At 54.3% G+C, this 16,803-nt stretch overlaps 1 protein-coding gene across 1 annotated transcript; it reads left to right on the plus strand.

Moving 5' to 3' along the window:
* Positions 1-410: 410 nt before the first annotated feature.
* Positions 411-16,438, plus strand: MONBRDRAFT_24936 (uncharacterized protein; the record flags this gene model as incomplete). The annotated part of the gene is made up of 19 exons (XM_001745175.1): positions 411-1,871; positions 1,984-2,271; positions 2,479-2,614; positions 2,789-3,017; positions 3,217-7,786; positions 7,925-9,873; positions 10,009-10,930; positions 11,049-11,176; positions 11,286-11,578; positions 11,794-11,859; positions 11,949-12,088; positions 12,199-12,244; positions 12,375-12,434; positions 12,599-14,586; positions 14,745-14,865; positions 15,027-15,604; positions 15,720-15,910; positions 16,069-16,216; positions 16,313-16,438. The coding sequence occupies 19 exons, from the start codon at positions 411-413 to the stop codon at positions 16,436-16,438; spliced, it is 13,440 nt and encodes a 4,479-aa protein (XP_001745227.1).
* Between the last annotated feature and the right edge of the window lie 365 nt (positions 16,439-16,803).

Genomic DNA, 16,803 nt, shown 5'->3' on the forward strand with positions numbered 1-16,803 from the left:
AGGGCAGATGGATTATTTTCAAGGTGGTGGATTTTGGGTCGCTCTGCTCTGCCCTCTGCTCTGTTGCTGCTCTGCTCCGCCCTCTGCTCTGCTCTGCTTTGCGCTGCGCTACTTGTCCTGGTGATGGAAAAGGCGTGTGCATTCATCATCAGGTTGCGCGCTGGGATCATAGTGAGGGGGAGAGTCGAAAGGCGAATGTTGGCGAGTGTGTCTGTCTTTTCCTGGCAGGGGGGAACCGATGACCTGCGATGCCAACAACAGACAGTGGCGCGCTTGTGACAACTTCTTTGCCTCACGTGCCAATCGCTCCGTCCCGTGCTTGCTTGCCCTTCTGCAAAGTAGACGCTGCCTCTTGACCAGCCTTTCTCGGAACTCGTTTGCGCTTGCCTCGCATTTGCCTCACGCCAGCCATGGCGGCACGGCACGCCCGGGCCGCGATCCTGGTTGTGGCGGCCCTCCTGTGCGGCAGTGCCTCGGCCTTGGTCGTGTACGAAGCTGACTATATTCTCGATGACCCCATGGTCTGGACGCCGCAAAACTCACCCTACGTCATCGAAGGCAACTTTTTCATCGAAAGCAACGGGTATCTGCGCATCACGGCCGGTGTCGAGGTCATCACCCGCCCAGACGCTTACATCAACGTCAAGAACATTTTGCAGATCGAAGGCATACAGGGGCTGCCCGTGCGCTTCCATCCCAACACCTCCACCACCACGGTGGGTCAGTGGCGTGGCGTCATCTTCACTACGGGAGCCAAGCCCTACGTCCCCGACACCACGGGCGCTGCACGTGGCTGCCTTTTGGAACATGTCACGTTTGATAACCCGGGACGCTCCGCCACGCCGGCCATCAACGTTCAAGGCTCTGCCCCTCGAATGCTTGGCCTCACCGTCAACCACGCCCAGGATCATGGTGTGTACATTGCCAACTCGGTCGAATCCTTTGACATCGAAAACAGCACCTTTTACAACAACTACCGTGCCCTCGATTTGCAAACCAGCACCTCGTGCCGCACTAGCCCCTGCTCCCTTTCTGGTATTACCGTTGAAAACGATCGTGAGTACGGCATGTACCTGTCTGGCCTCTCCGGCAGCAGCACACTCACCGTTCGTGACAGCGCCTTTATCAACACACAGTCCAATCTGTACGCCTACACCACCTACGGCTCCCTCTCCTTCATCAACACCCTCTTTGACGGTCGGGGTGTTCGTTCACGGGGCCTTTTCGTCTACTACGGCGGTGTTCGTCTCGAAAATTGTACTTTCACTGGCTTCACCTCGTGGGCCGTGTCACAACAGTACAGCACCACCGCCCCTTTTCAGGCGCGCTACAACCACTTTGTCGACACGGCCTACGGTCTCGAATACACACCTCGCTCGGGCTACAGCTCTCAATCCGTTTTCTCACATAACACCTTCCAGCGCCTCACCGAGCAAGCCCTGAGTCTGTCCGTCTGCGCCCCCGCCGATGACCGCCTTGAAATCCGTCACAACATGATTCGCGACTCCAGCTTTACTGCTGCCCAAGCCATATCGATCACCGAGACTTGCAGCGCAACCAACTCTTCCTTGCCTTTTGAGAACAATCGCATTGTCAATTGTACCATCATTCAAGAGGTAAAGCACGAACAAGAACTTGCAAAAATCGTATCTCTGTGCGCCCTCACCTTGCCCGCTCGCCCCATTCGCCCCTTGCTCCTGACCGGTCTGTCTGCATTTGCCTTGACCCATCACCAGCTCCTGCGAGTTCAACCAAGTGCCGCAACCTCCATGACCCTGCGACACAATTCTTTCGAGGACATTACATCGACCTCCAGTGCTTCAACTGCCCTAGCAGTACAGTGGGCCCCTCAAGCTGATGACAACATAGAGGTCAGCATTCATGCCAACCCACAGCTCGCTCCATTCTCGGCCAGTCACGCTACTCTTAGCTCTTTTGGCCTCAAAAACTTGATGCCTCTGTCTATATGATGCTCCCTTGTAGATTACATATAATCGCTTTGTTAATGTCTCGCTGCCCACCTATTTTTACCTCTTCGGCTCGGGCGTGGCTGCCCTTCGAACAAGCGCACGCTTTCAGCTGGGCGTCAACTTTATGAACAACATCAACAACATTGATGCCTTCCGTTCACGTGTCCTCGATCGCCGCACTGATATATACGGAGCCTATGTTGAGTCCTTTGCCATCCTTTTGGCAGATCCGCAAGACTGCCAAGCCCTCGACACTTGTTCGGCCCTTCCCACCGCCATGGACACCCGTCCCTTTCTACAGGTCAATGCCTTTGCAGTGCTTCGCCGCTCCACCACCGACGTTCTTGATTTCCTGGTTCTATTGTTTTGGCAATTCTGTTGCTGCCTTGCCCCAGCTGTCCCCAAGCGCCTTTCATGGCACATTACGCCCTGTCCCCCACAACTGATATTATGGCCCTTTTCCGCCTCGGCTTTTCTTTACTTTTATTATTTTTTTTTTTTAACATAGGACAACGTGCTGCATGGCATCCTCCGGAACGATCTCACCCTCTCGCCTGATACAACCTATGAACTGAACGAAGCCATCTTGATTCAGTCCAATGTTACACTTACCATCCCTGAGGGTGTGCGCATCGACGCAGGAGGTATCACTTGCTTGCCAGAACCAACTTGTTCTTCCCCACCCCCTCGTTCTCTATACTTGCTGCCTCTTGCGCGCTCTGTGTCTTTTGCTATTGCATACAAGTCACAACGCGTGGAACATTTTGGCATCTTCAAACAAGCATATCTAACACATTGGATGTTTGTGCCGGAACTAGTCAATGGCATGATTCTCGTCGCGGGGCAGTTGAACATCCGAGGCACGGCGACCAAGCCCGTGGTCATGACTTCAAGCGCAACTCGTTTGGCGGCTGGCACCTTTCTTGACTGCGTCACCTACACGGCCGGCGCGGACATCTCACAAGTTACCGGCACCATGACCACATCGGCGCATTGCACCAACCTCTGCCGTCGCGCTCGCCAAGCATACGCGAGCGTTCAGAACAGGTCAGGACAGTCTTCCGCTCAGCCTTGTCTACATTCAAATGGGACGGTCAACATGGCCCCGTGTCCGCTGCGTTGTCACTCATTGCCTTTTTTGACCTCTGGTCTATTTGTTGATGATCCTCTGTTTCTCGGCACCACTTTGTGGCCTTGCGTTGCTCGCCCTGACCGCCACCTTCCAATTCCCCGTCTGGGCACGTAGCAATCGCTGCATCTGTGCCAACGTCCATGCAGCGGACCAGTCGCGCTCTGATTGTACTTACAGATGCCAGGGTGATAACAATGAGTTTTGCGGTGGCTACAGTTCCATGCGCACTTATGCGACAGGTGAACCACTTGCTTGGCGGGGCATTGTCTTCCTCTCGGATGCCAAATCGGCCAGTGTAGCCCACCTCGATATTTCGTACACTGGTGGCACCGTCTACAACCTGGCTGCCATTCGCTCGTACGCTGCCACCGCAATTAACCTGACTGCCTCCACCTTTCACGACATGCGAGGCCCCGCCCTGCAACTGGATGGCACTGTTGCGCAGCGCAACGTGTGGACCAATCTCACGTTCTCCAACATTGCCCACCACGCAATCCACTTGACGAACCAGGCGTGTCGGGAAGGGTGCAGCTTGGAACACGTGCACGGCAATAACATCAGCCTGGCCTTGGTCTACACTAGCTTCGACACATCCGGGACTGCAGATAGCACCGTGAGCATGAACCATGTCACCATGGACACTGTTGGTGGTGGTCGGCTCTGGGGCTTTGGCTCAACGTCGGCCGCCTTGAGCATCACTCGTGCTCGTGACTTTCAGTACGACAACGGCCAAGCAACTCGCACCTACGCATCAGCCATTGCCACCAGCTACAGTGCGGCGAACATCACCCGCTCCGTTTTCACCGAGTGTGGCAAGGAAAGCGGCAACTTTGCCGTCTACCTGGATGACTTTTCCCCTTACACCCAGCTCGCTCAAGTGACAGACAATGTGTTTCGTGACAACGTCGGGGCTCTATTTATGCAAAACCTGTACAACTATTACCACCGCATGCTTGTAGCACACAATGAGTTTACCGCCAACGGTGGCACCTATGTGCTCGACCTGTCTCTAACTGGTCGTTTCCGCAATACTTTCGAGCACACTCAGATTGAAGTTCGCGACAACATCATTGCCAACAACACGGCAACGCAAAGCATCATCAACCTCGCCTGCACAAATGTATACTCGTCGTCAGTTCTGTCCTTTGCTGGCAATTCCATCCGCAACAACACGGCCGTGGATGCCATTTTTAGCCTCTCCACCTCGAGCAACATGCGTCCCGAGGTCGTCGCCAACGAGATTGTGGAAAATTCGGCTGCCGTGGGCATTCGTTTGGCTCAGAGCGGTGCCGTGGCTGGCCGCCGACCCCAGCTCTGGCATAACCGGTTTGCTAACCTGCTCAGCACGGGCTACGAACTTGAAACTTCCATCGCTGATGCACAGCTTCCCATTAATGCCAGCCTCAACTATTGGAACACCATTCAACTTCGCAGGGTCAATGACAAGGTCTATGATCTTTTGGACAGCGGCAATCTAGAGCTGGTGAGCGTCCAGCCATTTCTAGATGCCCTTGGTCAAGTCGTCGTGATCGCTGCCGAGGACGAGCTGTTACAAGCTGATGGCAGTCTGTCGGGCCTCCTCTCGCAAGACTGGACCATTCCCGCCAACTCAACCTTTGTTGTTTCCGGCATGATTGTGGTCCAAGCCGACGTCGTGCTGCGGGTTGAAGAGGGTGTGACCATGCACTTCACCGAGGCGGGTGGTCTCAAGGTACAGGGTGCGTTACAGGTCCTGGGCACTGAGGCCAACCGGGTCGTTTTTACTCATGCCAACGTCTCACGCGCTGCGGCCTTGAGCAATGCGCTACCCGCCTTCCAACCAACCTACATTGGCTGCTTGCCCGATGCTGACTTTGACATGTTCCTGCCCATCACACTCTCCCGGCGCACTGCCGACGCCTGCGTGGCTGCCTGCTATGCGGCCGGCTTCCCCGTGGCCGGCGCGCGCCGTAGCTCGCAATGCTATTGTGGCCGTGGTTGGTCGGATCCGACTGCTGCTGTCAGCGATGGCACCTGCTCGTACCAGTGCACGGACAATAGCACGCAGCGCTGTGGTCAATACTACTACTCCTCGGTCTATGCCACGGGCCTTCCAAAGCGCTGGCAGCAAGTTGATTTTGCCGACAATGCAGCCGGCTCTTTTATGGACGGCAACAGCTTTATCAATGGGTCCTTTGTAAACCACCTTCATGTCTCGTACACAGGTCTCACTGCGCTGGCCGTCAACGGTGCTGGCGTGGCCATGCACCATGTGGATGTACACGCTTCAGCCGGGAACTGCGTTGCTTTTTCGGGGGATTCACAAGGCACACCTGTGGATCTACGCAATTTGACTCTGACGCGATGCTCATCATATGGGCTGGTCATGAGCAGCAACGCCTTGGAAGACGGCGGTGTGCTTGACGGCATTACAGCCCGGCACGTGGGGAACAACGGTCTGCGCCTGCGCGACAAGAACAGCAACACACACCGCCTTAGTGTTCGCAATGTTCTGGTTGAGGACGGCGCGAGTACCGGCGTGTACCTCTATACAATCTACAACCTTGAAGTGCAAGACATTGTTGTACGCCGCACTGCCGGGCACGGCATCTATGGCTATGATTTGGGCCCGTTTGACTTGATGCGCGTCCACATCGTGGACGCTCAGGGTGCGAGCAACAACTACGGTGTGTTTATGGAAGACATGCAATCAGCTTCTCAAATGTTCTCCAATGTCCGTGTGTTCAACAGCCAGGGAGGCCTGTACTTGTCCCCGAGGTATGGATTCTCCAATCATATTGTCGTATCCAATCTCGTCGTGGACAATTGCACTGGCGACAAGGGCTACTACTTTGATTCGACCCGCATTTACGGTGGTACTTTCCGATTCGAAGACAGCACCATCGCCAACAGCACCTTGATCAATGCGCTGCACATCGACATTAGGTATCAGAATAACCAGCAGCACTCCTACACCCGCAATCGCATCGAGCACAACACTTTGAGCGACAGCGTTGTTCGACTGGAGAAAACGAACTACAATGGTGGCATTCAGTTCAATCTAACTCACAGCGTACTGCGCAACAACTCGGCGCCATATGGCATTTATCTACCACAACCAACGACATCCTCAGGTGGCATACAGAGGCCTGATTTCTTTTACAATGTTTTTGACAACAATGTTGAGTATGAACTGTACACCACCATTACGGACGCCAACATCCCGGTCAACGCAACCCACAACTATTGGGGGACGGACATTGAGTATGAAATTGTGGTGGACAAGTTGCACGATATCAGTGACGACAGCAACTATGAACGCATCATCTATTTTCCCTATTTCGTGGATGCCGCGCTTGACAGCTTGATAGATTTGGATGCACAACGCCTTACAATTGTTCTGCCGGATGGTTCTCTTGGCGGCGTGGTCACGGGTCATGAGATTCTGTCCAGCGCACGTGCTACCAATGGCACTTTTTACGTCAACTCGTCTCTGGTCGTCATGGAAGGCGCCATTCTCGAGATTGAGCCGGGACTGCGCTTTGTGCTTCGCCCGGACGTTGCCATCAATGTCAAGGGCACCATTATCAGCCATGGCACGACGAGCAATCCCATTGAGTTTACGTGCGACCCCGCCTCTGCTTTTGCTCCAATGCAAGCTCTGGGCTGCACGGGCTCGTCGAGTACCAGCACGTATCCTTGGTACCGCGACTCGACGAGCATGACTCACGAGAGCTGTGTCAACTTTTGCGCAGCACGTGGTCACGCTGTCGCATATGTGCAGAGAGCATACGATTGCTTCTGCAGCAATGGCGCGCCCGCCGACCTGAGTGACTCGCTGAGCGCCTGCACCAGCACCAGCTACCGCTGCCGGGGTAATTCCTCGCAGTTTTGCGGTGCCTATAGTGCTGGCTTGGTATTGGGTACGGGTGTGTGCCAACACTGGGGATCGTTGACCTTTGATGCCGCGAGTCAAGGCACGGAACTTCACCCAGACTTCTCTTACAAGAGTGGCAACATCCTCAAGCACACTCGACTGTCCTATGGCGGCAATGCGGTGGCCCCTTTTTCCGCTACGGTCATTGTAGAGGGTGACACGGTGCTGATGGAGGATGTTGAGGTCGTCTACTCGGGATCGCACGGCATTGCACTCCAGCCAAGCAATGCTCAGGTGCGACCAAGCGTTCTAAACCGCCTCAACATGACGCTCAACCAGGGTCATGGTCTCTCGGTCACGGCTCGGGCTTGCGAGGTGGCTTGTGAATTTGAGGACATTGATGCACGGCTCAACCGATACAACGGCTTGTACATTGACGCCTCCGGCTTCAACTCACCCATCTCACTGAATGGAGCCAACTTCATTTCCAATGGATGGAATGCCATCCACAAGGATGTGTCACAGGGTAACTCAACCGCTGCAGGCGAGGCTGGTCTGCGTTTGAATTGCCACTCTAGCTCAAGTGTGCCAGTAGCGATGGCTCGGCTTGTGGCTCAGCAAAACTATGGCGCTGGTATCTACTTTCAAAGCTGTCTTTTTCACCTGCTGGACAGTGACGTCCAGGAGAATGGTGATCACGACAATGACTATGCCATTTATGCCGAGTCCCCGGCGCCGGGCACCATCATCTCCCGCAACAACGTCAGCCACAGTAATGGTGGCATTTATATCACCAACGCACGAGAGTTGACTGTTGCAGACAACGAGGTATGCACCGCTTGCCGTGGGCCTGCTTTGTTTTTTGATTTTTTGTTTTTTTGTTTTGTTTTTTTTGTTGTTGTTTTCTTGTTTTTTTTGACCCCAGTGCCAGCGGCGGTGTCTCATCCTGTCCTGCCATCTGCACAGCTCATGCAACTTCAAGGTACACATGCGCTGTATCTCTCTGTGCATTACAACTTCTACAGTGCCACCATTCGAATCACTGGAAATACACTGCAGAACAATGACGTCTCCCATGTGGCATACATCTCCGGCTCGTGGCGCACCTCATATGCGGCTACGCTGGAGATTAGCAACAATGATATCTTGGACAATATTGCTTCAGACAGCATTGTGTACCTCTCCGGATACGGTGGCTGGCCGGTCATCTCCACACACCAGTATGCATTCACGGGCAACCGCGTCTTGGGCAACCGCATCGATGACATTCGCAAGGGCGCCCTGCAAATCGATGGATACACCCCCAAAGTCGACTACAACTTCTTGGTCAATCCAGACCTTCTGACCGAGATCATCAGCGCTGTACGATGCACATCCGGTTGCTCGAGCAACTGTCCCTCACAATGTGCAGGCAATCTGACCGCCACGGACAACTGGTGGGGCTCAGCAGACCCCGCCTTTGTCTCGACCCGAGTCGTGGATGCAAGAGATGACACACAATTCCCCTTCATTATCACCACCCCGCATCTGACCTCAGCTTCTTTTGACTGCTCGGCCGTTAACAACTGCTCGGGCCACGGCACGTGCAGCCGCCCACAAATGTGTACCTGCGACTCAGGTTATACGGGCACGGACTGCTCGAATTTCACCTGCACGGACGTGTTTGGCTGCAATGCGAACAACGCAGGCGGTGTGTGCATTGGACCCAACACTTGCAATTGCACCGAGTCCTGGGAGTCAGCCTACTGCACCACGCCAATTTGCCGCCAGAGCTGTGAGCAGGGCATCTGTGTTCGCCCTGACCAGTGCCAGTGCATTCAAGGATGGGCCGGGAATCGCTGTGACGAGTGCGCGCCTGACTACGCCGGCAACCGCTGCAATATCCGCTGCCCCGCGTGTGCCAACGGTGGTCATTGCTTGGATGGACGCAATGGGACAGGCCAGTGCGTGTGCCCTGCCCCATTCACAGGCTTGTCATGCACCAATTGCCTCGAGGGCTTTTTTGGGACGAGTTGTGGGGCTCTGCCGGCCACCCGAGCGGTGGTTCCAGCGTTCGGCTTGGATGTGGGTGGGTACACAGTGGCAGTCCGAGGGTACAACTTGTCGCCCTTTGACAACCACATGGTGCGATGGGGCCCTGGGACGTCTCGAGACCGGGCCTGCACCTTTGAAGCCACTGATCGCTTGCTGTGCGAGGTGGCGCCCAGCCCGAGTGGCGCCACAGATCTGACTAGTGTGACCGTGACGCTCTACATCAACGGTTCGCTTGTCCAGTATGGTAATTCCCTTACCTTTCAATATCAAGCTGTCTGCCCCGATGATGCATGCGTTCATGGCACTTGTTTCCAGCGACAATGCGCTTGCTTGCTTGGCTGGAGCGGCGCCAACTGCTCTATTCCTGTTCTGGCGCCCGTGTTGGTGCCGGTGACCCGCGTGACTCTGCGCGAAGGCGAAGTCGTCTATGAAACACCGTTCAGCGTGTCCACAGGCACGTCTCCTCTGTTTTGGCGCATGACCGGCGCACCTTCCGGTCTCACGCTGGGAAGCTCGTCAGCGGCTTTGTCGTGGAACAAAGCTGTGGCGCGTGCTGATCCCTATGGCGTGCGCGTTTATGTGCGCAATTCCATCGCTGAGGTCTTCATGGACGTTCTCATCGATGTCCCGCTACAATACGCCGCCTCGGGGGACGTCGTCGATGTGGGTGGTCAAGTTGTATCTGGTGGTCCTCAACAACTGGAGGTCAAACCAGGAAGCTACGTGCAAGTTCGTGGATCACTTACACCCACCTTCAACGATAGCGCAGTAGGTGGCCAGGCTGTCTCAATCTGGCTGCTGCGCCAAGGTTTCACACCGCAAGAAGTGGTGGTCAACAGCATTTTCAACGGAGTCTTCAGCTACTATTGGACTTTTTCGCAGTACGTTCCACTCTTCTCCCTGCTATCTTATGTTAGATGTGCCGTTGCTCAAGGCGGTTTGTCTGTCTTTGTCTATCTTTGCACTTTTATTATTATTTTTATTATTCTTATTCTTATTATTATCCCATTTGACAGGAACCAGGCCGGACGTTTTTTCCTGGGTACCACCCACCCAGCCAACCGACTGCGCTCCGAAATGCAGAGCACGGGCTACTCGCTTGTGTTCCACAACCTGCGTATCACCAGTGGTATCTCTATTTCAGGTTACCCGGGCCTGAAAATGGGACGCGGGCGCATCGAGAATCTTGGGGATTTGCCGTTGACGAACTTGACCTACCGCTTGCCCGAGGGCCTTCCAGCAGTGCTGGCAAACATGACCGTGACGTTCGAGTCCGCACAGCTAGCTGCGCGTAGCTCAATGAACGTTGACATCTCGTGCCATGCTCCGGGGCCCTTTTTTTCAGCTAGTTTTTACATCGTTATTCAGACACAGGAAACGGGCAGTCGCGAGTTTGGGCTGTACACAACCATAACCGTGCGCGATCCAGAACCTCGCCTTGAGTTGAGCCCTTCGCGACTGGCTGTGGACATGACACGTGGGGAACAGCAAACCTTCGCCATCACCGTCAGCAACACGGGTGGTGCGGCTACTGGCCCTTTAAGTGTGCGGCTCGCACAGAATGCGGTCGTGTCCTTAGGCTCGCCCCCGGCCATTAGCAACATTGCACCTGGCAACTCAACCTCCTTTAATGTCGTTGTCTACCCTAGCCTCTATCAGCCCATCGGACGCATTGGCGGCACCCTAGTTGTATCCAACAGCCTTGTGAGCAAAACGCTGAGCTATGACGTCAACATCATTAGCTCCTCAGTGGGTAATCTGACCATCGTGTGCGAGGATGAGTTTACCTTTTTTGACCCAGCTGAGCCACGCCTCGAGGGTGCGTATGTACGAATTACCAGTACCGACGGCCGCATCAACACATATGGCTACACGGATGGAAATGGTACCATTGTGTTTCCTGATATCCCGGAAGCTTACTACAACATTCGCGTAACGGTACGTCCTTGCTCGTCCAGCTGCGTGAAGCCCTTCGAAATGTGATATTTTGAACGCTTGGGTCATATTTTACTGCCCCCTCCTTCCGTGTTGCGTGGTGTACCTTTGTATTTTCTAGGCATCTGGACACGCGCCCCATGCTGAAACCGTGCGTCTAGTGCCGGCGGGCCGCACGGTGCGAGCTTTCCTTGCGCGTCAAGCCGTGTCCTACACGTGGTCGGTGACTCCTGTCACCATCACTGAATCGTAAGTCTACCTATATACACCTTGGACGATGCGCCGTATCTGGGTGAAACCTACAGTCAGCACCCTTGTACCGTCCACGCCTCATGCGGATTGGCGTGGCATGCTGCAGATACAAATTTACGGTCGAAGCGACTTTTGTCACCCGAGTGCCCATGCCAGTGGTGACGGTTGAACCCATTGTTGTGGACCTCACGGCTCTTGAGCTTGAAGCAACCGAGCTTGGTGTGACCTACTACAACTACGTTGTTACGAACCACGGCCTCATTCGCGCCAACGACTTCAACCTTGTGCTACCGGCCGGCCACCCCTACCTCGAGTTCAGCTACCCCACGCCGATTGGTGGTATTGAGGCCAACACCTCGGTGGTCGTACCCGTCACCGTGACCTACGTCGGGGATGCTCGTACCCGCCGCTCCAGCGGCGGGTGTCACACCGGCGCGGCTGCGTATTCGGTTGAATGTGCCGGTACTCGTTGTAGGTTACACTGCACCCATCGAGACTTGCAGAGATTGCGGGGAAAGGCAGAGGCTGCCGCTCTTAACTTTTAACTTTGACACAAATTACTCACAAAGTTCCCTTGGGTGCTACCTTCCTGATCTCGCCTTCCTGATACCCAGATACTTTCATTGGCCTCACCTTTTCGGGTGGCGCCCCTTGTTTTTCATCGGGTGATGGACGAGGCTGTACGTCGTAGTCGTTGTCCTCCTCCCTCTTCACAGTACAAACGACGCATCTGACTCATAGACCTGGCCAAATGTGGCATTCTCTGCAGATGGTCACTTGTGGTTGGGTGGCAATGGCGGTGGCTCGAGTTCATCGCGCCGCACCGGCGAGCCCAATCCGGGGAGCTATGCAGTCGTTCCTTCAAATACGAAGACGTTGTCCTTCTGCGACCCCTGCGTCAAATCCCTTGTGCGTTTCGGACCCCCGCACAGGAAGGAAATGACGGCCCAGAACATTTGCTTAATACTGCTTGTTATGCTCAATACCATGTCTTTTGCTCCGTGCCCTAACCATTGCAGCTGGAGTGCCTCATTGGCTTCGTACCTGGTGCAGGCTGCGCTTACGGTTGGTGCTTTGTGTTTCGCATCCTACCCCCTCTCACACACTCTCTTACTCTGCTTATCGCGGTTTGACTGCACTTGATTTTACTTCTCGTGTACCTCTTGGTGCTTCAACGTAATTGCAACGTATTCAGCTTGTGGTGAAGGTGCCTCGGCTGCCCCTGGACGCTCACGCTGGGGCAATTTGTATGGCGGTACGTCCATCATTTCACGTGCGCTCTCGCTGCAAGCAAAGTCAAAGTCAAATTTTATCCAATCATCTCTCGTCGTGGGATCAAGAGCTTGTCTTTGTACTTGATGGTTGGCTTTCACGTGGCACTAACACTATTTCCTTTTGGTCACTCTGACTACTGCACAGTGTCCAACTGCGTGCTGGCTTGTTTGGGGGGGCCTGTGGCCAGTGCTGCCATGTGTCTCTGGACCGTGGGCCGTGACTGTCTTGGCCTGCCCTTGCCCGCAACGCCATCGCGCCGTCGCCGCGCAACCTCACCCTTGGTGCAAGCCCGTATGGAGCAGACTGTTGCGCTGAGCGAAGCGTACCGAAATCAATTGTCCATTTTTGCCCTCATCTACTCGGGCCCATTGTATTTCACAACCGCTGATGGCCTCACACTCAATGAAGATGCCAACAAGTGGTTGAGCCTTAACGACAAGGAGTGGCAAACCCGCGTGGGTGCCTTCTGGGCGGATACCTCGGACGGTGGCATCATGTTAACCCCAGCCGAATGCCGCAACCTGACTGATGCGCCCCCGGCCACTTTCTCGGTTGAAGGCGTTCTCAGTGCTGAAGCAGTCGCACACTTTTGCGCACGGTGGAACAACACACAAGTTTATTTCGACCAAGGCATCACCTCCATGGCCGATGTACCCGAGGGTTGGGATACCAACTTCATTCCCCATGATGAATACTATGCGCGCTGGCAGCAACTCCAAGCCGATTACAGCAAGCTGCCACACAATCCTGATGGAACGGCCAGCTTTGACGATCAAATGTATCGTAGCTACATTGCCACCGAGGACGCGGCCCTTGAAGATGAGGTAGGCAAGTGCGTGGAGGTGCGTGTTCGAATTGAACAGGAAATGACGCTCACGCGCACAGCCTTTGAAGGCTCACTTGAGCTTACCAACGATGCCGAGGACCCGCTGGAGAACATTCGTGTTGTCCTTTACATGCTGCCTCATGAAGAACGCAATGTCAGCCGCAATGTGACACATCTCTTTGTCATTGGTCAGCCGAGCCCCGTTTTTGCTGGAGGCGTTAATGGCAATGGCACGGTGCCTGGTGCAAGCTCGGGCAAGGCCACGTGGCTCTTCATGGCGTTGCGTGACGCCGCCCCGACTGAAGCGGTGCTTTACGATGTAGGGGGCGAAATCACATATACTGTGCGTGGTACAGAGTTTCGCATCACCATGTATCCAGATACCATCACCGTCTATCCGGACCCGCGTCTGCAGATCAAATACTTTTGGGATAGCATCGTGTATTCTGACGATCCTTTCACAGAGGAAGTTGAGCCGGCCATTCCATTTAGTCTGGCAGTCATGATTCATAACGACGGAGCGGGCACAGCGCGGGACATGCAAATTGTCTCTGGCCAGCCCGAAATTATTGAAAACAAGGATGGCCTTCTGGTCAGTTTCACCATTGTGCGGTCTCGCCTCAACTATGAGGAGATTTCAACTTCGTTGAGCGTGACGGTTGGTGAGGTGGCACCATACAGCAGCTCGGTGGTGCGCTGGGATATGGTGTGCCCCTTGCAAGGCCAATTCAAGGACTTCAATGCCACCATGGAGTACGAAAGCCCCCTGGGAGACCAGCGTCTTTCTATTGTGGACAATGTAACCATCTATCCTCTTGTTCGAATTGTGAGGTTTGAAGCAGAGAACGACGACGTGCCCGACTTTTTGACAGATGATTTTCTTGGAGATGCCATCCCAGACACGCTGCACAGCAGCTATGATAATAACGAGTACCCGCTGTGGACGTTTGTGGACCATTCTGCCGTCAACGTTTCGGGCCGCGTCGCCAATCCCCAAGGTGGTTTTTCAATCACAGTCATGGTTCCCATCACCAACGCTCCTACCTACGTTCGCATCGACGACCCAGTAGAAGATACGGTGCGCCTCTCATCAGTGCAACGTCTTGCCGACGGCTCGGGGGGCACGCTGCCCGGCGAGAACGTTTGGCGCACATACCGCGTCAAACGATCCGCCTCAAAGGTCACGCCGCTGGATTACCTGCACCTCTTTGATCACGCGTCAGCGGGTGTATATGTTTTGAACTTTGACGACTTGGCCCCCGTTTCACAGCTTACCGTGATTGATGTCAGCGAGTCTGACGCCACGGTCAGTGTCTTGGCTCATCAACTGTGAAATGTGCAAACTGCCGAAGCGTTCACCACCCGCTGAGTGTTTTCGAGCGCCTGCGCACCACTGGAGGCTCTCGGTGGTTTGGTTTGGTTTTTGGTCTTGTTTTTCACTTTCTTTTGTTTTTGCCTTGGTAGATTTTGTGGCTGCCATCGATTGGTGCCAACACGTACCGCATCACGGCTCGCCAAGCAGGAGCAGGGCAGGCATTTGCACCAACCTCAAACAACAGCGTCACAACTGCGGAGAGCTTTACGGGTGAGTTTGCGCCCATCTCATGTGCTGAGTTGCGTTTTTCACGTCATTTGCTGCATTTATTCGCAATTCACCGCTGCAAGGAGCGTTGCTGTTTCTCTCAACCATGTCAATGGCATGTGCGCCAAGAGTATCTGTCGCTGATGATTGTGTGTGTATGGTAGTTGAGGCGCTGCAACCAGCAACCACATACGAGGTCCGCGTACAGGCGGGTGTGGATGGTCAATTCGAGGCGGCCGGTCAGACGGTGCAACTCCTGACGCCTGGAACGCGGCCCTCCACCACGCCTGAAGCCACAGCCACACCAACACCAACTGTCACCTCCACGCAGACGGCGAGGAGCACGAGCACCGATGGCCCTGGTAGCACGGGAGGACACATTAGCTCGACGACGAGCCACACCAACGCTGTGGGCTCGACCACTTCGGTAGTTGGTGGTTCAACGCCCCACGGTGCGAGCACGTCGACCCCTGTGCCTGCCTCGACCACAGTAGCCACTTCAACCACGATGGCGTGGGCATCCATCACGCTCGACTACGACATTGCCGCAACAGCCAATCGCTCCCTGCTCAACGATACAGCCGCCATGCGCTCGCTCATTGCGGAGCACCTAGCCAAACTTGATGGCTGGTCTACACTCGATGCCTACGAAATCGTCGTCTCCCCCCTTGGTGGGGGCGTCTCATTTTATCGCATTCAAGTCCGCTTTCGTGGCGCAGGGGCCGCCACGCTGGAATCTGAGGTGCGCGGTTCTTCGCGGTCATGTCTTGTTGTGCTTGTGCGTTTGTTGTTTCGGTCGGTGCCTGTTTGACGTTCACGGCTCACTGCGTCTGTATATGGTGCCGGTCTATCTGTAGCTGGAAGAAGAGGGCTTGGAGCTCAGCGAGCTTGGGCTGGCGTCGACTGGCCACACCCCATCAACCACACAAGCTGCCAACGAGGCCTCTTCGGATGACAGCAACACTGGCATTGTAGTGGGTGTGGTGGTTGCTATTGTCGTAGTACTGATTGCTGTTATCGCGTTTTTCGTCCATCGAGCTCGCTCCGGGTACGTCTGCGAACAAAATGCGTCTATGACTTGACGTCACTTGGCTATGCTCACTTGCGTTGCTTTTCTGTTTTCCTTTTTTTTTTTTTTTTTTTTTTTTTTTTTTTTTTTTTTTTTTTTTTTTTTTTTTTTTTTTTTTGTGCCTGTCGCCTTGGTAGGCCACACAAATCGGCCACGAAGCTTGGAGACAGCAACACCAATGAGTACGCCAATCCGGTGTATGCGTCCAACATGCAACTGGAGAATATGTCTGAACCGCCCCTGACGCGCACACCGTCGGTGGTTCTCCGCGGCTACGACGGCCCAGTCTGTATGTCTGACTCTGTATGAACCTTTCTGTCATCAAGGCCACCACCCCTTCCTGACTCCACCTTCATTCCGCCTGGGCCTGTCGATACGTAGCTGATGTATAGCTGTTTGATCAAGACAGAACAATCAAGTGGCAACGCACGTGACGGCTCGGGGCAAAAATTACATAGGCCCGTCACACTGGCTGTTGTCATACCCACCATGTCTTGCGCGTTCTGAATGAATACACGCGCAAGTCAAGTTGCACATTGGCGGTGACATGACGTTTAATTTTGCACAAAAGTGATAAGTCTTCTTGCCAACTCGTGGCTGTTTCCCGCCCCATCCTGAAGCAGTCCTTTTGCGCCGCTGCTGTTCGTTGTGATCTTTTGTTGCATGTCCTCTGCTCTTGTTTGTCAATTGATTTTTTAATTTGGAGGAGAAGAAGCATTAAAATGTGTAAGGGCGTGTTTGGAAAAGCATAAATCTGTATTTTGTGGGTTTCTATGTGGATTGGGTGCATGTGTGCTCTTTCGCCTTGTCTTTGAACGAAGGCGTTGGGACCAAAACTGATGCTGTTACGCCTCAATCACTTTGATCTGTAA

Source organism: Monosiga brevicollis, genomic scaffold (genome assembly GCF_000002865.3).
Source record: "Monosiga brevicollis MX1 MONBRscaffold_8 genomic scaffold, whole genome shotgun sequence".
Taxonomy (NCBI): domain Eukaryota; class Choanoflagellata; order Craspedida; family Salpingoecidae; genus Monosiga; species Monosiga brevicollis.